The sequence below is a fragment of the Apium graveolens genome, chromosome 7 (genome assembly GCF_009905375.1).
Source record: "Apium graveolens cultivar Ventura chromosome 7, ASM990537v1, whole genome shotgun sequence".
In the NCBI taxonomy this organism is placed as follows: Eukaryota; Viridiplantae; Streptophyta; class Magnoliopsida; order Apiales; family Apiaceae; genus Apium; species Apium graveolens.
This window is the reverse complement of record NC_133653.1, coordinates 257,326,510-257,349,063: the sequence shown is the minus strand read 5'-3', so window position 1 is coordinate 257,349,063 and position 22,554 is coordinate 257,326,510. Positions and strand designations below refer to the sequence as shown.

Genomic DNA, 22,554 nt, shown 5'->3' with positions numbered 1-22,554 from the left:
TACTTAAATTATTGAAGCCTGGCAAAGTTTCTTTTTGTTTGGTAAGAGCATCTATGAAATCATGGAATTCCCAAAATAAGTAATTAAAACGCAAATATTTTAATTTATATCTTCAAAAAAAACACGGGGAAGAACAAATTGGTAGAGCAAAAACATGCATGAGACATTACACATACATACCAATTAAACAATGAGTCAATGAGTGCACAAAGACAAATATGAATAAGCCAAATGATTGAATGAGACTACTTAGAAAATTTAATTGCCAGAGAGAGACCTTGATTTTCCTATAAAATGGAAGCTAAGGGTCATTTTTGTAATCAAAATAACATTTAGTAGACATGGGGGTCAAAAATGTTGAGAGCTCTAAGCACTACAAATATGCAAATGCTAGTTTATTGTGTTCTATATTAGTGAATGCATTCTTGTCATACCATCTGTTTGTGGGTAAGAAATGGAGTTTGAGTTGGAGTACAACTGCAGCAGCAGAAGCAGAAGCTGTTGCATCGATTTCGTGTTCAGGCCACGGAAGGGCTTACTTGGATGGTGTAGTTGTTGATGGTAAACCAGTTTGTGAGTGCAATACTTGTTATGATGGCCCTGATTGCTCCAACTATATCCTTGATTGTCCTTCTGATGTTAACAGGCAAATCTTCTATTTTCTTTCGAATAATATGCTTGGAGTTTTGAAAATTTGCTATATTTATTATCTTCTTTTTGGCAGTGGGGATCCGTTGTTTCTGGAGCCATATTGGATGCAAAATGCAGCTAGCAGTGCGCTAGTAGTGATAGGATGGCATCGAATGAGCTATAAATTCAATGACCACACAATTACCTCACAAGAACTTGAGAAAAGCATCCGTAAACTACATTCTATAGCTGGAAATGCTAATACAGAAGGAAGATATATTGTTTTTGGAACTGGCTCTACCCAACTCCTCAATGCAGCAGTCCATGCTCTCTCCCAGGATAACTCATCCACGCCTTCTAAAGTTGTCGTTTCAATCCCCTTCTTCCCGGTATTAATCTTTCTAATTGGCTAACATTTCAGTTAATTGTTTTTAGCAGTTTTATATGAGGTCTTTCTGTATATATATTTCAGGCTTATGAAGCACAGACTGAATTCTTTGCAACCGAGGATTATAAATTTTATGGAGATACATCATTGTACAAGAACAAATCAGATGACTCGATGAATGTAATTGAGTTTGTAACTTCACCTAACAATCCTGATGGAAAGTTGAGAACAGCTGTTCTTGAAGGTCCATCTGCGAAGGCAATCCATGACCATGCCTATTATTGGCCACAATTTACTGCAATTCCATCTCCTTCAGACGAAGAACTCATGATCTTCACACTTTCCAAGCTTACTGGTCATGCAGGCCTTCGATTCGGGTAACAACCAATCCAACACTCTTATTCTGCAGCTAACTTGGCACTAAAACCGTGGTTCAATGACCATCATTTATATGGAAACCGGTAAAATCTTAGAAATATATGGTAACATTGCTATGACTTGAATATTTCAGGTGGGCTGTGATAAAAGATAAGGCTGTATACGAGAAAATGTTAACCTATACCGATGACAATACTTTTGGAGTCTCTAGGGACAGTCAGTTAAGAGCCTTGAAGCTACTAAAGGTAGTTCTTGAAGGAGACGGAAGATCTTTATTTAATTATGCTTATGAAACCTTGAGAACCCGTTGGGAAATCTTGAGCCGAACTATATCAATGTCCACGCGCTTCACCATTCAAGAACTTGCACCTCGATTCTGTACTTTCTTTGATATTGTCAGAGGACCTTCTCCAGGTTTTTTTATCACTTTGATCACATGCTTGAGATAAAATTCAGAACATATTGTTGTTGCATTATTATAATTCATATGCATATTATTTTCTTTTCTGTTAAATTTATTTCACCTCCGTTTAATAAATGTTTTACACGTTGGTTTTAGTTGATTATAACCAAATTTGCTGCAACAGCTTATGCATGGCTGAGATGTGAGAGGGAAGAAGATGAACTATGCTACCAAGTCATGAAAGCTGGTGGCATACTTGGCCGTGATGGTATTCAGTATGGTGCTAGTAGTCGATATGTGCGCCTTAGTCTCATCAAGTCTCAAGATGATTTTGATCAATTGCTACATTATTTAAACAAATTAGTTCTCCATGAAGCTCATGCTGTTAGAGGAGATATCTAATCGATCTCATTTCCGTTTACATGCCTGTCATATATGCATATTGATTCATCCTACAAATTCAGGTAGCCAAAAATCTCCCCTGTTGCTTTCAGTGCAACCTGTATTTGTACTTGTATTGCGAATTTGTATACTTGTATTGTTTAAGATTTAGTCTACTGTCTAAACATCATATAAATTTCCTAGTCTTCTGGAATTTAGTAAGCTGTATATGAAATCTGCATAACTCTAGTTCAGATACCAATTATACAATGAGTCAATGAGTGCACAAAGACAAATATGAAATAGCCAAATGATTGAATGAGACTACTTAGAAGATTTATTGCCAGAGAGAGACCTTGATTTTCCTATAAAATGGAAGCTAAGGGTCATTTTTGTAATCAAAATGTTGAGAGCTCTAAGCACTACAAATATGCAAATGCTAGTTTATTGTGTTCTATATTAGTGAATGCATTCTTGTCATACAATCTGTTTGTGAATTGTGGGTAAGAAATGGAGTTTGAGTTGGAGCACAAATGCAGCAGCAGAAGCAGAAGCTGTTGCATCGATTTCGTGTTCAGGCCACGGAAGGGCTTACTTGGATGGTGTAGTTGTTGATGGTAAACCAGTTTGTGAGCAACATAAAATGTCTATAATCATAAAAGAAAATTAACCAACTACACTCAATACAAACTACAGTTTTTGAGCAAGTATCAGAATTATGTCTTAAATCGGCGGCCTACTGGAGAAAGTTACACTAAAGAAAATTACACATGCTTTAATAGACTGCAACTAATAAAAGTAATGGTACTGATGGTTTAGGATCACAGGCATGTACGGGGCAAAAATTGTACTCGCGGATTTGAGGTTCAATCCAAACAGCATGTAAGTGAAGTGGCTCAGTTTGTTGAGATTGTTGCCACTGAAGTACTTGTCTTTGGCTTTCATAAACATCTGCATTGTCAATAAGCTATCTGAACCAGCTTGATGATGATTTCCAGCAACACGATCAACTCCAAGTATCTCAGCCATCCTCTTTAAACCGCCATGCAAACCTTGAAACTTCAACATTACCTTCAAATCATACACGCAAACTCCAAAATAGTAGTTTAGGAGACGAATGAAAGTGGTCAAGTCGTTTGGTAACTTTGATTGCATGATCAAGGTCAACAAATAAGCTAAGTCATAAGTTCCGTGAAACGTCACCCAAGTAATTTTTAAATTCTCGGTTGGATTACAAAACATACGTCCTGGTCCAAAACACAAGAAGAAGAACCTCGAAAATTTTGCTGCACTTATGCCTTGTTCCTTATTTTTCAAGAAATCGATTCCTTGTTGTTTAAGTAACTCAATTGAGTCCGGATTTGAGAGATCTTTATTTAAATCGAACTCCTTGAAATTAAACTGCCACACGTAACATGAATCCGTACCCAAGTGAGGAAGATTTCCATTGGCATCTGACAATGTTAACCCAAGTTGAATTATTTTTGTACCATCCACATTAACTTTCATCGACAAATAACTTTGTGACGGAGAAAGATGAGTGGCACGAACATTATTTTTGACAACGGGATGATAAATAACGCCAGGATATTCAGTATCGACCGAGACAAAAGAATATCTTTTCACACTATTATATAATATAGCAAATTCACTTTCGAGATTATATTCCCAAACTTCACGAATAACAACACGAGAATTCTTGGACGAAAAAGTATTCATCTTTGTATTACTAGCAAGCAATGAATAAATTTTTGATAAAGTTACATGAACATACGACTGTTTATATAGATGATTTAGCGTGAGTTAGATTAGGACTAGGCATAAGTTGTAGGCTGTGAATTGTATTTTGAAACTCCTATTCTACGTAGAATCTGATAAATTTATTTTTCGGATATAAGTTGATGAATGATGAATGAATCCGAATGCTAATCAAATTTGAAGATTTAGAGTAACGGGGTTCGAATCCATAGAATTAAATGAATTTAAGCCCATTTAAAATTGGGCCTATAATTGATTTAAGATGTACAGAAGCCCAATCAATTGATATCCTGAGCTCAGATTTGTAGGAAGAAGAAGAAGAAGAAAATGGATTACAGGAACATGGTTGTACTAGCTCCCATAGTCCGAGTTGTAAGTTTATTTCATAAATATTTGTAAATTAAAAAAATAAGTATATGTATGTGATTATGTAATATCTGGGCAACAAATTGAAATTAACAGTACTAATTATTTTGAGTTGAATGGTTTTGGTGATTGTATCAGGGTACGTTGCCGTTTAGGTTATTGTCTGCTGAAAATGGTGCAGATGGGGAGGAGATTATTGATCATAAACTTATTAAGTGTCGTGTTAATGGTATTTTCTCGCATTTTTCTTTCTACTGGTATTGTTATTAGGGGTGTTCAAAAAATCCGTTAAATCGTGAATCCGGACCGGACTATGTCAATCTGAACCAAGAAAAACTGAAACCGCTAAAACCGTTTTTAATGGTTCAGTTAACCGGACCGTTTACGCATAAATGGTTTGGTTATTGTTTCCAATAAATTAAAACCGTTTAAACCAAACCGGACCGTTATATAATTATATATAGAAATTCTAGTATATACATATGAGTTATGATTATAAATTATGGTTTTGTGTGTGTGAGTGTATATTATATTAAAAACATCAAATTACTTTTTAAATTAAAACTTAGTTAATTGTTAATATGTCGTAGTTATACTCTACTTCATATACTTAATATTATTTAAATTAAATTAAAGTATATGAAAGTCATATGTAAACCAAATATTTGTAAATATATATATCACACACTTATATGTAATATATAATAAATTTTATATTATATTGACTTAAATAACCGTTTGGTTGTAAGTTTAATATAAACGAAACAAAGTAAATGATTAAGCTCAAACTGTGGTTTGGAACCGAACCAATCCGTTATTTTATGGTCTGATTTGGTTTGGTCTCGGCATTTAATTGGTCTGCTTTGGTTTTGAATTTCAAAAAATCGTTCTTAATGATTCGGTTCGAAAAAAATAAGAATTCAGACCAAACCAATCCGTGAACACCCCTAATTGCTATTGTGTATGTGTAATTAGGTATATTTATGTAGCTTTGATTCTTTAGATGTTGGAGCTTCGGAAGATTGGAGTTGTAGTGATGCACAATTGCACATAACCTGTTAACAAAACACGATACACTACATAGGTTGAAAGATGAGATAATCTTAAATAATGTTTTAACTTGATAAATGAAATCTGTGTGATCAAAGGTGTATATGGAGTATTTTATCACTATTTTGGAACTACAATTAATTATAAAATATCAAGCAATTGGTTAAAATACTGCTTATCCTCGTCTAAACCCGAAGGGGATTGATGTCTTAGTGATTTCTTATACGACCAGTGAATATAGTTGAAAACAGAGAAGATCAATAATGACCCTTCTTTCTGTTTCAGGTGTAAAGATGTCCCAAGTCATTCTCTATCAGCGGAGGAATGGGTGCTGCACTTTTAACTAAACCAGAGCTCATTCATAATGTGTGCATTTGTTTTCTGTTTCAACTTCTTTCTTTCTTCCTCGCTCATTGATTTTTCTAGTTGATCTTTTCTTTTTTCCTTCGTATATTGTTTTCTAATGCCGATACTGACTACATTAAAGAGGAATTTAGACATACCAGTTACATGCAAGATTCGACTACTAAAATCATCCAATGATACAGTAGAATTGGCACGGAGAATAGAAAAAACGGGAGTTTCTGCCCTAGCTGTTCACGGGAGGTATTAGTACTTCTTATTTAAAGATAGATAACTTATCACTACCTTCCATTTTACACAAGATGTAGTGTTCCGGGGTTGTAGTTGATAGACTGTTCTATATTTAAATATGGTTACCAAACCTTGTGAAAACGTTGGAAAAGCTTGAGCCAAACTATATCAATGTCCAAACGCTTTACCATTCAAGAACTTGCACCTCAATTCTGTACTTTCTTTGAGATTGTCAGAGGACCTTCTCCAGGTTTTTTTTATCACTTTGATCACATGCTCTTGAAATAAAATCCAGAACATATTGTTGTTGCATTATTATAATTTATATGCATATTATTTTCTTTTCTGTTAAATTTATTTCACCTCCGTTTAATAATTTTTTTACACGTTGGTTTTAGTTGATTATAACCAAATTTGCTGCAACAGTTTATGCATGGCTGAGATGTGAGAGGGAAGAAGATGAACTATGCTACCTGTTATACCCGGATTTTTACCTTGACATGACGTTATCAACAAAGATGACAACTCGGTTGACGACATGACGAGACGGGAAGAAGTGAAACGTATTCATGACAAGATAAGATGAGAAGGCAACATGCAATGCGGAATAGTGGACTAAGTCAGTAACAAACCGAGTTTGTAGGCACGTGAGCTACAAAATTGGGTGAAGTATGCAGCCATAACGAAAAACGTTAGAAAAAGGGGGATAAGGAAGGAAGCTTGAAGGGGGAGAAAAACAAGGGATGAGAAGGAAGGGCCAGGAAAATAGCAACGGATTGGAGGACATAAAGGGTGATGAGAATCAACAGAAGGGGCAACGAAGACAACAAAGAAATACACTAGACTAGAACATGAAAAAATATGTATTTTACTTGACGTAACTTTGATCAAATATTAGTGGAGGTTTCTATTGAGGTTGGGTAATCAATTCCACCCGTGATTTTTCCCATTTACGGGTTTTCCGCGTAAACAATTCTTGGTATCATTTACATTTATTTTTCTTAAAAACACATTAACGCTTTAGTCAAATAAATCAACCAGAATCAACATTTAACCTACATAATTCGGTAAAAACAATTGGCGCCGTCTGTGGGAAACTTGCTAAGAATTTGGTTGTTACGCTACGATGGCAAACGATAACGTGGATGAACGATTTACTAATTAAGGAGCTGAAGCTGAGAACCACAGAGAAATGGCAGCAATGTTGAAGAAACTACAAGACGAAATGGAGAAGATGCGATCCGAAAATGAAACACTAAAGAAGGAACTAACCACGGCCAAGTCAAGGACTAAAACTGCGACGAAGAAGACGATCCCAAGTGTGGTCAGACATTTAGATATGGACGACAGAGAGGAATGTGATCAACATGAAGTACCTACAAACGAAGAAGATACTCACATTGAGATAGAGGATATGGAGGATGTGCCAAATAACGACGCGGACATGGAAAAAATATATGATGAGCAACGGTATGATGATCGTGACGATCGACAAGGAGACACTGAAGGAGGTCCCATCACAGAAGTACGAGATCTCGGAACCAAATTGCTGAAGAATTCAAGAGAGAACTAAAAGAGGTACGAGACTTAATGGAGATGATCCCTGGTATCCCAAAGCCATTAGAAAAAGCGACTCCCACAAGTTACACCGACTCACCCTTTCACGACAACATAGCCCTTGTAGAAATACCAAAACGCTTCACGGTACCACAGATGCGGTCATACGATGGAACTAGCGATCCACTAGAACATATTGCACAATTCAAGCAACAAATGTTTACAGTCCCGATTACGAGTGATTTGAAAGAGGCTTGTATGTGCAAAGGATTTGGTTCTACGCTGTCGGGACCATCCCTGCAATGGTTCGTAAATCTCCCACATGGGAGTATTAAGACATTTGCCAATATGGTAGATTCATTCAACATGTAATTTGCTAATAGCAGGGTGTTTGAAAAAACCACAAGTGACTTGTACAAAATTGTGCAGCGAAACAAAGAACCTTTACGCGATTATCTAACACGGTTCAACAGGGAGAAAATGACCATTATCAACTATGACGTCCCTACGGCTATTGAAGCATTTAGAAGGGGGTTAGAACGGGAATCCCCACTTTACGAAAAATTAACAAAGTACCCATATCGAATAATGGATGATGTACAAGGCAAAGCAATGGCACAAGTAAGGTTGGAAGAGGACATAATGGAAAATGGCGAGAAATACTATCAGCCATCCAGGAAGATCGCGACGCCAAGGTCTAGGGAATACAAGCCCTACTCTAGGCCCCCCAAAGACGAAGTATATGTAAACTCAACACGAGAACGTAATGATTGGAAGAGAGAAGAACACGATGATTGGAGAAAGGACCCCAACTTACCACCAACCTACGACAGTTATGGTTTCACGATAACGCCTTCAGCCATGATGAAAGAATTCACTAAGTTGGGAGATGTGGTCAAATGGCCGGTGAAGAGTAACAAGCCTAAAGCAAACCCAGATTCCAAGCTATCGTGTGATTATCACGGAGACTACGGACATAAGGCCTACGACTGTGTAGCTCTATGAAGGGAATTACAGTTTTTAACCAAGAAAGGATACCTCACAGTATTTATGACGTCAAAGAAAGCATCTTATGTCAAGAAAGACTTGTCGCCTAGAAAAAGTAACTTAACACCACAGAGACAGCCTCCACCCCCACCACATCACAAGGTGATTAACTTCATTTCGGGTGGATCAGAGATATGTGGGTCAACATATTCGCAAGTCAAGAGGGCATCCAAAGAGACAGACGGCCGGGTTGCACAAGTGGGAGTTGATAACGACAATCTGCCCTCTCTATTGTTTGACGAGTCAGATAAAGAAACATACGTGAATCGCAACAAGACATACTAGTTATCTAACTACCTTTGGGAAATTGCTTGATAAAAAGAATATTGGTAGACAATGGGAGTGCCTCTAATATCATGATGCTAAGCACTCTGACATAAATGGGATTGGCTGAAAGTGACATGATTAAGAATTTGATAACATTAGTGGGATTTAGTGGTGAAACAAAATGAACACTGGGAGAAATTACATTGCCAACATATGCACAAGGAGTTAATCTCTTAGAAAAATTCTGCATAATTGATGTAGATTCAAGTTACAACATAATCATGGGGCGACCTTGGATCCATAACTTGAAAGCAGTCCTGTCGACATATCACCAAGTGTTAAAATTCCCAACACCATGGAGGGTTCAAGAAATACGAGGGGATCAAAACATGGCTCGAGAATGTTACATGATATGTCTAAAAACAACCGTTCGACACCTTGGGAATGAAACGCCTATAGCTACAATTACTGGATCGGAGCGCTTGGCGGAAATTGACTTGGAAAAGGGAGACAGGAAGGTACTTATAGGCGAGGACCTCTCCCCAACAACTGAAGCTAACTTGGTGAATTTCCTGACTACAAGGTTAGACACTTTCGCATGGGAACATGATGATATAACAAGAATATATTTCACTGTCATCACTCACAAGTTGAATGTTGATCCCAACTACACAACCATATAACAAAAATGAAGGAAGTTTGCAGCAGAAAGAAATAAGATAATAAATGACGAGGTGGAAAGACTCATGAAAGCTGGAATGATTAGAGAGGTTGAATATCCTGAATGGTTAGCGAATATCGTCATAGTCCAGAAAAAATGAAAATGGAGGGTCTGTGTCGATTATACGAATTTAAACAAAACTTGTCCTAAGGACCCTTACCCACTGCCTCACAATGACACCATGGTAGACTCAACAGCTGGTCATGAGTTGCTAACATTCCTAGACGCGTCCAGTGGTTTCAATCAAATTCAAATGGAACCATCTGACTGCGAAAAGACTGTTTTCATCACGGATAGGGGGATATATTGTTACCTAGCCATGCATTTTGGACTAAGGAATGCAGGGGCCACGTTTCAAAGACTCGTCAACAAAATGTTCAAGGATCAAATAGGACAGACGATGTAAGTATACATTGACGACATGGTTGTCAAATCTGTCAACGCAGAACACCATGTTCGTGATCTTCAAGAAGTATTTGACATACTAAGGTCATATAATATGAAGCTGAACCCGTCAAAATGCAACTTTGCTGTGTCATCAGGGAAATTCCTTGGGCATATGGTAACAAGGAGGGGAATTGAAGCAAGTCCAGAGCAAATTAAGGCAATTTTCGAATTAAAGAGTCCATCAAACATAAAAGATGTCCAGAAGCTGACAGGACGGGTTGCAACACTAAACAGATTCATTTCTCGCTCTTCAGACAGGTGTAAACTTTTTTATGACGTGTTGAGAAAGAACAAAGGATTCATATGGTCGGATAAACATAAAGCTGCTTTGAACAACTTGAAAAATTATCTAACCACACCACCTCTCATGTCCAAACCCATTCAAGGAGAGGATCTGTATGTTTATCTATCCGTAACGGATCATGCGGTCAGTGGTGTCCTTGTGAAAGAGAGCGAAGGTGTCCAGTCACCAGTGTATTACGTCAGTAAAAGCTTGATAGATGCGGAAATAAGGTACACATCTCTTGAAAAGTTAGTACTCACATTAGCTATGACTTCCACTAAGTTGAGACATTATTTTGAGTCACATAAAATACATATCATGACGAACTTTCCTTTGAGGAATGTTTTAAGTAAACCCGATCTGACGGGAAGAATGGCTAAGTGGGCTATACGACTGAGTACATATGACGTCACGTATAACACAAGGAATGCAATAGAGTCACAAGTTTTGGCTGACTTTGTGGCAGATTTTAGTCCAAGCCAAATGACTACAACAGAAAATGAATTTCAACAGGCTTTCTCAAGAATAGACATGACCCATGGACGCTATTTACTGATGGAGCTTTAAATGTGAAGGGGACAGGGTTGGGGCTTGTCCTCAAATCGCCACAGGGGGATATGATAGCACAATCAATATGTTGTGACTTTAAAGCTACGAATAATGAGGCTGAGTACGAAGCACTGATCATGGGACTTATGATTGCTAAAAACATGAAGATTAGGAGTATTGACGTCAATTGCGATTCACTTTTAATCGTCAATCACGTTAAGGGATCCTACGAGGCTAAAGACCCCAAGATGGTCATGTACTTGAACATCACCAGGAAGTTGACAAATTGCTTTGATAATTTTAACATTCAACAAGTCCCAAGAGAGAATAACGTACAAGCTGACACGTTGGCTGGATTAGGAGCTATTTCTATAAATCTTGATTTGAACATCCCTGTGATCCATATCCTGAAACCGGCGATAGAAAGATTGTCTCACGATATAGAAATCATGACTCTGAATCCACGCGATGATAGTATCAATGAAGATGAGGACAGCTGGATTAAAGCATATAAAGACTATTTACAACTTGGTGTGAAGCCAGACGACAACAATGAAGCCAGGATTCTTAGAATAAAAGCTTCAAGATTCACAGTCATAGATGATGAATTGTTCAAGAAATCTTTCACGGGACTGCTTCAAAGATGCTTGAGAAAAAATGAGGCTGACATGATCTTAAGGGACGTACACGAAGGAGAGTGTGGAAACCATACTAACGGGAGAAATCTCTCTTTAAAGATCCTACGCCTGGATTACTATTGGTCGACGCTAAGACAGGGTACACTAGATTACACAAAGAAATGTAATGCTTGCCAAAGACATTCACCTATCATACATCAACCATCTGAATGTCTCAACATATCCATTCCCTCTTGGCCTTTCATGAAGTGGGGAATGGACATCGTGGGGAAAATGCCACCTGCACCCGGTCAAAAAGTGTTCATATTAGCCATGACAAATTACTTCTCGAAATGGATGGAAGCGGAAACATTTCAGCAAGTGACATCAAAAGAAGTGATATCGTTCTTCAAAAGAAATATCTTACACAAATTTGGCATCCCATCTGAAATTGTTTGCGATAATGGGTCACAACTCACAATTCATAAGCGACAAGACGGAAGCATTTTGCAAGCGTTGGAATATTGATTTGATTAAGTCAACGCCGAGATATCCTCAAGCCTATGGGCAGGCTGAATCAAGCAACAAAATCATTATCAACAATCTTAAAAAGAGATTGACGTCGTGCAAAGGAAAATGGGCTGAAGAATTACCATGGGTATTATGGTCAGACAAGACGACTCCAAAGACGGCCACATGACAGACGCCATACAACCTAGTTTATGGCACAGAAGCCGTCTTACCAACTGAAGTCATGATACCAACTGCCAGGTACGGACTCTTAAAATGACACGATTAACATAAAATTGGCACACGACAAAGATATTGTGGACGAATTGCGAGAGATGGCGAAAATCCGGACAGTTCATTATAACAAAGGGTGGCTAACGCATATAACAAACATGTTCACGTAAGAACATTCCGGGTTGGCGACATGGTACTGAGGAAAATGTTCCCAAACACTATGGATGCGACGACAGAAAAGTTTGCTGATACTTGGGAAGGCCCTTACTTCGTTGATGCCGTCGTTGGACGTGGGGCATACCGACTCTCAAGCATGGACGTGATACAAATACCAAGAAGCTGGAACGCTTTATATATAAAACTTTATCACGTGTAAAGTTTTCTATCTTATCTCTTTAAATTTCTGTTCTTGGAAGTTGCTGATTAAGAAGTCGATTAGGACATAGTTAGTTGTTAGTTGCTATTTGCGTTTGGAATGACATTGTTTGCTAGTTGTCCCTATCTACCTTTAATAAATTATTTGTGAAGGATCGATTTTATGCTCAATTTGCTATGAACTACTTTATTATATGGAATGATTATGTTTGCATTTTCAATTCAAAGTTACGAATTATATTTACATACACTTAAGATCACACTCGTTCACTCAATTCAATTATGCACTTCAAGTTTGTAAGTCTCTACAATGTTATTGTACAATAATATATAATGATAAAACTTACGAAGGGTTGATCACCTAGTTACAAATTTTGCTAATTCTAAAGTACTATACGTACTTGATGAATATAGTTGACACTAAAGTACTATGACGAATATTATGAAAACTACATATTTACACGATGCTCTACAAATTTATACATACAATAAATTGGTGTGTTTCAAGAGGGAATAAGGCCATTTAACCACCCTACAAGTGCATGCACCTACGTAAGAATGACGATTCAAACAACGGAATAATGACGTATTATATTATGATGAAATATTTCATTATAGTGACGCGACGATAATTACAATAACACTAACTGAGGAATACAAAGTCAGTTAGCTGCATAACAATCGACGTTATAATAATATGCAAAATAATTATCACAATCGATAATAAATGACAGGTGAAAAACATGCTCGAAATTCGAGAACAAAAACACACAATAAGATAATGATAAGGACCAAATTCATAAACGACATACATGAAATTATGTCGAGAGTCTGGAAACCAAAATAAAATCACAAGTCCCCCGCAACACTGCGAAACAGGGACAACATTCCGACAAAGTACTTAAATAAAATGACATATAACGAGTTCATGATATAAAACAAAAACAAAACATCATTCATTATCAGGATCATCATCTTTAGGAAACTTCATTTCCTCATCACCATCACCCTGGTTGTTGAATTCATCTAGAGGGAAAGCATCGTCTGGGAACGCCTCATTATAAATCTTCACAGTCTCGGGGACATTCCAGGAACTCCATTATCCTCTATGATACTCGAGCATCATTTCAACACGTGTCCTCGTGATCTGCTGGTGAACCATCTACTCAGCCTCAGAACGCATGTCATGTTCTATGGATTGCACCTTGTAGGTAAAATCATCAAACTCCTTTTGAGAATTCTCCAGGGCAACCAACCTCTCTTCAGCCAGAGCTTCTGCAGCCTTCAACTTCTTGGTGCAACTCCTGTGTTCAGACTCAAGTTCTTTCTTCATTTGCATCTTGTGATTATAAACCCACGGGCCACTAAGACGCTCTGTAAAGCCTGTGCCAACACAAGAGATATGTTAAGGCAGATTTATAGGTGGAAAACATAATCAGAATATTTGGAAATGGATGACTTACATGAAAGGTGTAACCAGCACTATTGTCGAGGACGTCTTCAAGTTGTTTGGCAGATAAATCCTCCATAAACTGTGGGAGGATCATGTTATCGAGTAAATGGGCAAAGGTAGAGGGATTAGATTGAGTGGTATAACGTTGAACCAGGAGTCGTGAAGGAGTGTTTGACGTAATGGGGGTAACAGAAGGATTCACTCTGACTTTTTTGGTCATTGGGCTCATGGAGGGGCTTAGCAATGGATTTGACAGCGCTGGGGCCTTGGAAGACTCTGTCTCAGATAGCTTGTCTTCACGGGATCTCTTAAATAAATCTTTGTTACAAATTGCTAGAAGCTTGATGACTGGGGGTTTGAACTCTACAGTTAGGAAACATGGTTCAAGGTTTGTTAACAATATCAGAAATGAACAACAAAAAAAGATAAGACACGTCAATAAGAAGAACATCTGACGTATATCTCTAGCATATTTCAGCCCTGAGCTCATCTCATTCTTGTTTTTGGTTTTGGGACTTTCCATAGATTCTGAAGAAATACCGTGAACAGACATGGAAGGCTTAGGAATATGAGTAGACAACTTACTTCTAGTTCTTGAAGCGGCTCCTTTGCTTCCAGGAATCTCAGAGGTACATCCTTCAGTTTTGTCCAGGTTTTTTTTCAACCTTGCAGCATATTCCTCAACATTCACTCTACTAGCGTTGCGAATGGGGCGATCCAGACAGTTAGGCCATAACCTGTCGGCAACAGGAAGGGCACGAATCTTTGCCACAACTTCCTTTACAACAATGTTATCCTCATCCGCTTCAAACTCACAATCTATTTGAGGAAAAGGTAAAGAAAGTACATAAATATAAATTACGGGAGAGACGGTCATAAAGCAATGAATGTACTAGACAACACGATGAGTTTGACTAATAAAAGAAGACGGGAAGGCACAGTATCGCACATAAAGACGACAGCGACGAATTAAGATAAAAGAAGGAAATCTAACTTAATCATGTGTTACAAAAAAATCAAACAGCAAAATGACATAAAAACAGGAATAAAACTTACCACTGTTACTTCAACGCTCCAACAGATAACTGCCTGCTTCTCCAAGTGACTTTTTGTTTACAAAAAAAGAAGTCCTTTTTCCAGTTCCTATCATTAACGATGTCATGGTTCAAGATTAGTGGGTCATCGGTATTCCTGTTTGAGAAGCCGAAGCGACAATTGCTGAACTTCTTCAAACTGTATGCCTGTTTGATTACTTCAACATCGATCCGAAGGTGGTGTTTGTTTTCAATTGTGTCCAAGCAGGCAAGGGTCCTCCATGCAAAGGGCATGAGTTGCCCAGGAGAGACGTTTAGGGTCTTCAACACATCCACAACTAAATTGGGAAAAGGAAAAGTGAAACCTATATCGAAGGGGTAATAGTGGAAACATACCCAATTGGCTCTATGAAAGTCGGCACGCACATCGACATCAGGAACAAACACTAGGGCTCCAGACGGAAAGAGCAGTTGAGCTTCATCAACTTTCTCAGGCTTCATCGAGCTGAGTTGGCTATCACAGGTATATAGTAAGTTGGTCACGACCCACCCGGTGGTGTTGGAGGATGAATTGGGGCTTTTAGTATTGGGGTTTTCGGCGTATTTGGAACTCTTTTTAGCCATAGTTGGTGGTGAAAAGGGTTTAGTGATAACAAAGTTTAGGAGGAGAGATAATAAAATTGGGGGAAGCCAACAGTTGGGAGTATATAAGGAAGAGTTAAGTGATAAGAATTGAAGAGTTTCTTGAAACTTGGACAGCCAGTCTATGTATATCGAGGGAGCAGATTCACATGAATTTAGGGAGACCTAAAGGCACACACTACCAGTTGACTCAAGCTAGATAGTAATTATTAATTGATAGATTTTGTTTAATTAAATTGATTAAACAAAATCTGGGGCTATTGTTATACCCGGATTTTTACCTTGACATGACGTGATCAACAAAGACGACAACTCGGTTGGCGACATGACGAGGCGGGAAAAAGTGGAACGTGTTCATGAGAAGATAAGATGAGAAAGCGACATGCAATGCGGAATAGTGGACTAAGTTAGTAACAAATTGAGTTTGTAGGCACGTGAGCTACAGAATTGGGTGAAATATGCAGCCATGACGAAAAACGTTAGAAAAAAGGGAGATAAGGAAGGAAGCTTGAAGGGGGAGAAAAATAAGGGATAAGAAGGAAGGGCCAGGAAAATAGCAACGGATTGGACATAAAGAGTGATGAGAATCAACAGAAGGGGCAACGAAGACAACAAAGAAATACACTGGACTAAAACATGAAAAAATATGTATTTTACTCGATGTAACTTTGATTAAATATTAGTGGAGGTTTCTATTAAGGTTGGATAATTAATCTCATCCGTGATTTTTTCCATTTACGATTTTCCACGTCATCAATTTTTGATATCATTTACATTTATTTTTCTTAAAATCACATTAATGCTTTAGTCAAATAAATCAACCAAACTCGACATTTAACCAACATAATTCGGTAAAAACACTGCCAAGTCATGAAAGCTGGTGGCATCCTAGGTCGTGATGGTACTCTATTTGGTGCTGGTAGTCAAAATGTGCGCCTTAGTCTCATCAAGTCTCACGATGATTTTGAACAATTGCTACATTATTTAAACAATTATTTTGTTAAATATTTAAAGAATGTTAAAAGTTCTATATTCCAATTGATTGTTTCCTAAACCTAAATTATTTTGTATATATACCTAGTGTTATGCCCGCTTTCGGCCATGGGCCCTAAACAGGTCCCTGTGGGTGTACTAAATAGCTGGACTCTCGTGTGTGGGCTAGAACCATGGATTTATATGACTTGGGCCAGCACATGCGGGCTGGGCCCGTAACATGCGAGTTGGGCTCAAACATGCGAGCTGGGCTCAAGTGATGACATGAGAGCTGGAATCAAATATGCGAGCTGGGCTCAAGTGATGACATGCGAGCTGGGCTCACACACGCGAGCTGGGCTCAAATGAGGACATGCGAGCTGGGCTCACACATGAAAGGTGAGCTCACATTTGTCATTTGGGCTCTCATATGCGAGCTGAGCTCGGTTGTGCCCACGCGAGGTGGGCTCAGGTGCCTTCATGCGAGGTGGGCTTAGCTGCCCACACACGGGCTGAGCTCATGAGCCCACATTTTATAGAAACAGAGGTAACATTATATTTATTGTTTGAAGGCGGTGCGGGCCGAGGTGACCAGGCCGGCCCGCATCGAAAGACTTTGTGTGCAACATGGAAAGTGACTCATAGATGACTGAGTTGCTCGTAGATTTCGGGGTCGACACGGGTTGTTCCTACAATCACGGGAAGGATTGCGGAGATGCCGCGAGATTGTAGGAAGCGTGTGGAGCCGATCGAGATTTACGTGACTAATTGGCTGAAGGCCTGACTTTATCGTGGGCTTGGGCTGCACGGGCTGAAGAGTCCTAACCCTAGCCTACGTGACTTGTTCCCCAAGAACTACGTGAGGCTTGATCCCTATAAATAGGGTACGTAGGCACTTGTATGAGGGATGAGTCGACACTAGACAGAGAATAACAAACCCTATTCTTTCTTAAGGAGTCCACATACAAGCTCAGCCACCACCAAACAACCTTCCTCCGCCCTCAAACACCGTCCTTGATCTTTGTTCCGCCCATTAACCTCCACAACATTGTTATACGAAATTCTCCCTATAACATTTGGCGCTAGAAGGAGGGGTACGTTCATCTTAGGGAGAAAGATGACCAAAGAAAGCAAGCAAGCAACGACACCAGGGAGCGGAGGCAAGAAGGACCCTACTTTCGAACACACGCCCCCAGAGAATCAGGCGCCACCTCCACCAATTGCAACCGTGGACGGGCAGGCTGTGATGACGTATCTCGAAGGGCTGGCCGATCAGATGAATCAGATCAACGCCCGAATGTCAAAGGTAGAAAGAAGCTCGGTCCGGAATGCCAAGCGTAAGGCACGCCGCCTCAAGGTCTCACAGCGTAGCTGGAAGGGCAAAGGCCCTCAGAAGAAGCTGATCCACGATTTTGATGACGTGGCAACCGAGACCAAATAGAAGAAAGAAACATCACGCGAAAAGGAAGATATACCCCGAGGCCATGATGAGCGGGGCAGCCAGATCTCTACGAGATCGGGGCCGAAGCCAGCTTCATCTGAGGCAAGGTCAACTAGCGTGCTAGACCGAGTGGGTAGAAAACTAAGCGAACATGACCTCAGGCTCAAATTGGAGAATAGTAAGAAGGAGAGAGAAGAGAAAGAGCCCGTGGATAAAAGAGGCTCGAAAAGGGAACGGGCAACGACCCCTCCGGAAAGACGTCAACGCACCTCACCCAGAAGGGAGGAGCGACATAGACGCAGATACAATCGTGAAGAGGAGTCGCAGGACCGAGCTGGAGGAGGGGAACGCCGCGAACGACCTCAGGGCTCACATCATTCGAGTAATACGGGAGGTGACAGAGAAGGAGAAGTTGTTAGAGTAAGGGACCTGAGAAGGATCTTAGATGAGATGGAGCAAGAGAAGAGAGGGCCCCCTGCTTCGGCTGCCCCCTCTCCGTTTACGGCTGCTATCCGATCATCCCCCCTACCTCGGGTGTTTAGGCACAACCCCGACCTTCTATTCAACGGCGAAGCCGACCCGGCGGAGTACCTTATTCAATTTAACACTGAGATGGAAGTCTATCAGGTGCCGGAGATGACCCGTTGCAGACTCTTCGCGGCGTCACTCAGAGGTAGTGCCCAACAATGGTTCTCCAAGTTGGGACCGGCTAGCATAAGAACGTGGAGGCAATTGGAGGACTTGTTCGTCAGACAATTTCAGTCGACCCTCCACTATTCGCCTCCTGTGGCCACGTTAGCCAACATCAAGCAAAGGGAGGGGGAGCCCTTGGCAGAATACTTTCGTCGGTTCAACGCCGAGGTCCCCAAGGTGAGAGGAGCCAGTGAGGAGACCATCAAAAATTTCTTGCTAGCAGGGCTGAAAGAAGGATCGAAATTTTGGAAGAGCCTCCAAGCGAGTGAGCCGAGGACCTTGGCCGAGTTCTATGAGCAAGCCGAACCCTTCAAGAGGGTAGAGAAATCGATGAGAGAGCTGAAAATCAGCGAAAGCTATCGAGACAAGAGGGACCGATCCTCAAGCCCTGACGAAAGGAGGAAGACATATCAGCGTAGTTCGAGCCCGAAAAAGTCTGCCCGTGGCAAAGAGACCACAAAAGATTCGGGGAGGCCTTATACAAGCAAATGGCAGACACACACTCCTCTGGTAGCCTCTATCGACCACATATATGCTACATATGTGGGGAAGGGGGTATTCAGGAAGGCAACTCCTCTCACAGACTATAATAAAAGAGACACTTCAAAGTATTGTGCATACCATGAGGCCACCGGACACGATACAGCTGATTGTAGACAACTAAAGGATGAGATCGAGACTTTGATTAGACAAGAGAAGCTTACGGAGTGGGTTGTCAAGGAGGTTCGAAGACACAGGACGGATTATCATACCGTCCCTCCTCCACCCCCAGAAGACAAAGAAAGGGTCCCTCGGGCTGGTAGTATTCATATTATTCTAGGCGGGTCTCACATTGGTGGAGACAGCCGGAAGGCGATGGACAGATATGCCCGGGAAGCAAAGGACAAGCCGCTCACCAACGTCAATCATCTAAGCCAAAGGCCCCCGGAGCTCTTTGAAAGGGAGGTCGATGATATCGTATTTAAAGAGAATGATGTAAAATGGGTGCATTACCCTCATACCGATGCCCTAGTCATAAAAATGAAGATTGGGACGGTGAATGTTCACCAAGCAATGGTGGACACCGGGAGTTCGGCTGATGTTTTGACTTATGATGCCTACAAAAAACTGGGATTATTGGATAGAGAATTAACCTCAACAGGTGGGCACCTGTACGGGTTCACGGGAGACTCGATCGGAGTGAAAGGGACAATTCGGCTCCCGGTGACCATAGGAGAGGAGCCTCATGTGGCCACCCAGATCGCTATGTTTACAGTCGTAGACCAGCCTTGTGCCTACAATGTTATAGTGGGCAGACCCCTTATGAGGGCAATGAGGATGGTGACCTCGATCCATCATATGACGATAAAATTCCCAACCCCCACGGGGGTAGGCATCTTGAAGAGCTGTCAATACGAATCCAGGGTCTGCTACAACCAGGCACTCAAAGCGGCCGAGTCAAGAAATGCCTCAAGGGAGGTAGCTGAAGTAGGTGAGTGCGACATCCCCATGGAAGAGGCAGAGGGCAGGAAAAGAATACGTCTTGTGGGCCACGAGACTTGTAATTTGATTTCAATTGAGGAGTTGCCCGAGAACTACTTCGAGCACATGGGAATTCATGTGGAACCATGCCCAGGGGCCTTACTAATGGAAGCATCTCATCCCATCATGTTGATACAAGAGGGGATTGTAGAGGAAGCAAGTGATGAAGAAGAGAGCCCAGAACAAATCACTGCAACACTTAGGAGAGGGAAGTGGGCACGCAAAGAAACAACAATCACTATGGACCCATCCGACGGAATCACTCGAACTGTAACTGCGACCTCTGAACGCTTGATAAACCCGACCCAAGCTCACCAAACCGAGCTCAAGGATGCGGAAGGTTTGGCAATCACGGAAATGGAAAAAACTAGCGAAGCTCGAGCAGATCTAGACCCGAGAATGCCCTCAATGGTCGAGAGGGCCGGGGCCGCAGAGGACACAATCCCGATCTTGGTAGACCCAAATGATCCCTCCAAGGTACTCAGAATAGGCTCTAACCTAAGTCCTGACTTGAGAGAGGATCTAGCCCGCTTCCTAAGGGAGAATTTGGATATCTTTGCATGGTCACACTCCGATATGATAGGAATAAACCCAAATGACATATGCCACCGGCTCAACTTGGACCCGAAAAAAAAGGGGGTTAGGCAAAAGAGACGGCCGATTAGTGGAGAGAGGGCAGAGGCCCTCAGAGAAGAAGTGGATAGATTAATGGAGGCAGGACTTGTGAGAGAAGCCTTCTACCCCGTGTGGCTGGCCAACCCTGTGCTTGTCAAGAAGCCCAATGGCAAGTGGAGGACATGTGTAGACTTCACCGACCTGAACAAAGCTTGCCCGAAGGACAGCTTTCCTCTACCCCGAATCGACCAGCTGGTTGATTCCACGGCTGGGCACGTGCTGCTTAGTTTTATGGATGCTTATTCGGGATATAACCAAATCCCCATGTATGGGCCAGATCAGGAGCACACCTCCTTTATTACTGATCGGGGCCTTTACTGTTACATCGGGATGCCCTTCGGGCTCCTTAATGCGGGGGCAACCTATCAGAGGCTGGTGAATAAGATGTTCAAACATCAATTGGGGAAGACTATGGAGGCCTATGTAGACGACATGCTGGTGAAATCGAAAGAAGCGAGGGATCATGTCCGCCACCTGGCAGAAATGTTCCAGATCCTAAGGGAGTACAGAATGAAACTCAACCCCCAGAAATGCGTGTTTGGGGTTGAATCGGGGAAGTTTTTGGGATTTATTGTCAACCATAGAGGCATTGAGGCCAACCCAGCCAAGATACAAGCACTACTCGAGATGAGATCCCCTCGACGAGTGAAGGATGTTCAAAGCTTAACAGGACGAGTGGCTGCCTTAAACCGCTTCGTCTCAAAATCCTCCGATAAATGCCAAGAGTTCTTCAAAGCAATCAAAGGAGTGGGGAGGAACTTTAAGTGGACCGAAGAATGTGAGGAAGCCTTTCAGAACATAAAGAAGCATCTCAGTAGCCCTCCCATGTTAACCAACCCAAAAGCAGGAGAAACTTTGATCCTATACTTGGCCGTCTCCGACTTTGCAATAAGTGCAGTATTAGTCCGAGAGGAGGATGATGTCCAGCTCCCGGTATATTATGTGAGTAAAAGGCTAGCCGATGCCGAGACTCGATACACAAGCCTCGAAAAGCTAGCGTATGCTCTGATTCTGGCCTCCCGAAAACTCAGGCCCTATTTTCAGGCACATAAGATAGAAGTGCGAACCTCCTACCCCCTCAGACAAGTGATGCATAGACCAGAATCTTCTGGTCGAATGTTGAAGTGGACGGTTGAGCTCGGCCAATTCGAGGTGGATTATAAGCCAAGGACTGCGATCAAAGGCCAAGCCCTGGCCGATTTTGTGCTAGAATTTCCCCCACATCAAGAAGTGGAGCCGGGAGCCCTTGTTGTTATACCTAGCACAGAAGAAGTTGGACTGGAGAGACAAAATAGTGCCCCATGGTGGAGCCTATATGTGGATGGTGCCTCTAACGGTGATGGAGCAGGAGCTGGAATCGAGCTAATCAGCCCAGAGGCTCACAAAATCAGACATGCGACCCATCTGGCCTTTCATGCAACCAACAATGATGCCGAGTATGAGGCCCTGATCAACGGTCTCAAGCTAGCTTTGGAAATGAAGGTCGAGAATTTGAATGTGTTTAGTGACTCCATGATTGTGGTCTATCAGGTAAATGGGGGGTATCAAGCTAAGGGGCCGAGAACAGA

General features: G+C 41.1%; 3 protein-coding genes across 3 annotated transcripts; 2 read left to right on the top strand and 1 right to left on the bottom strand.

Annotated features, from left to right (window-relative positions):
• Nucleotides 1–302: 302 nt before the first annotated feature.
• LOC141675036 (tryptophan aminotransferase-related protein 3-like) lies at nt 303–2,414 on the top strand. Its single transcript, XM_074481743.1, has 5 exons — nt 303–646; nt 725–1,019; nt 1,103–1,395; nt 1,530–1,810; nt 1,984–2,414. Exons 1-5 carry the CDS (start codon nt 342–344, stop codon nt 2,199–2,201), a joined length of 1,392 nt encoding a protein of 463 aa, XP_074337844.1. The 5' UTR covers nt 303–341; the 3' UTR covers nt 2,202–2,414.
• Nucleotides 2,415–2,969: 555 nt separating this feature from the next.
• LOC141674721 (putative CCR4-associated factor 1 homolog 10) lies at nt 2,970–3,899 on the bottom strand. Its single transcript, XM_074481422.1, has one exon. It carries the CDS (start codon nt 3,897–3,899, stop codon nt 2,970–2,972), a length of 930 nt encoding a protein of 309 aa, XP_074337523.1.
• Nucleotides 3,900–7,538: 3,639 nt separating this feature from the next.
• Nucleotides 7,539–8,510, top strand: LOC141674720 (uncharacterized). Its single transcript, XM_074481421.1, has 2 exons — nt 7,539–7,810; nt 7,892–8,510. The coding sequence occupies exons 1-2, from the start codon at nt 7,539–7,541 to the stop codon at nt 8,508–8,510; spliced, it is 891 nt and encodes a 296-aa protein (XP_074337522.1).
• The last annotated feature ends 14,044 nt before the right edge of the window (nt 8,511–22,554 follow it).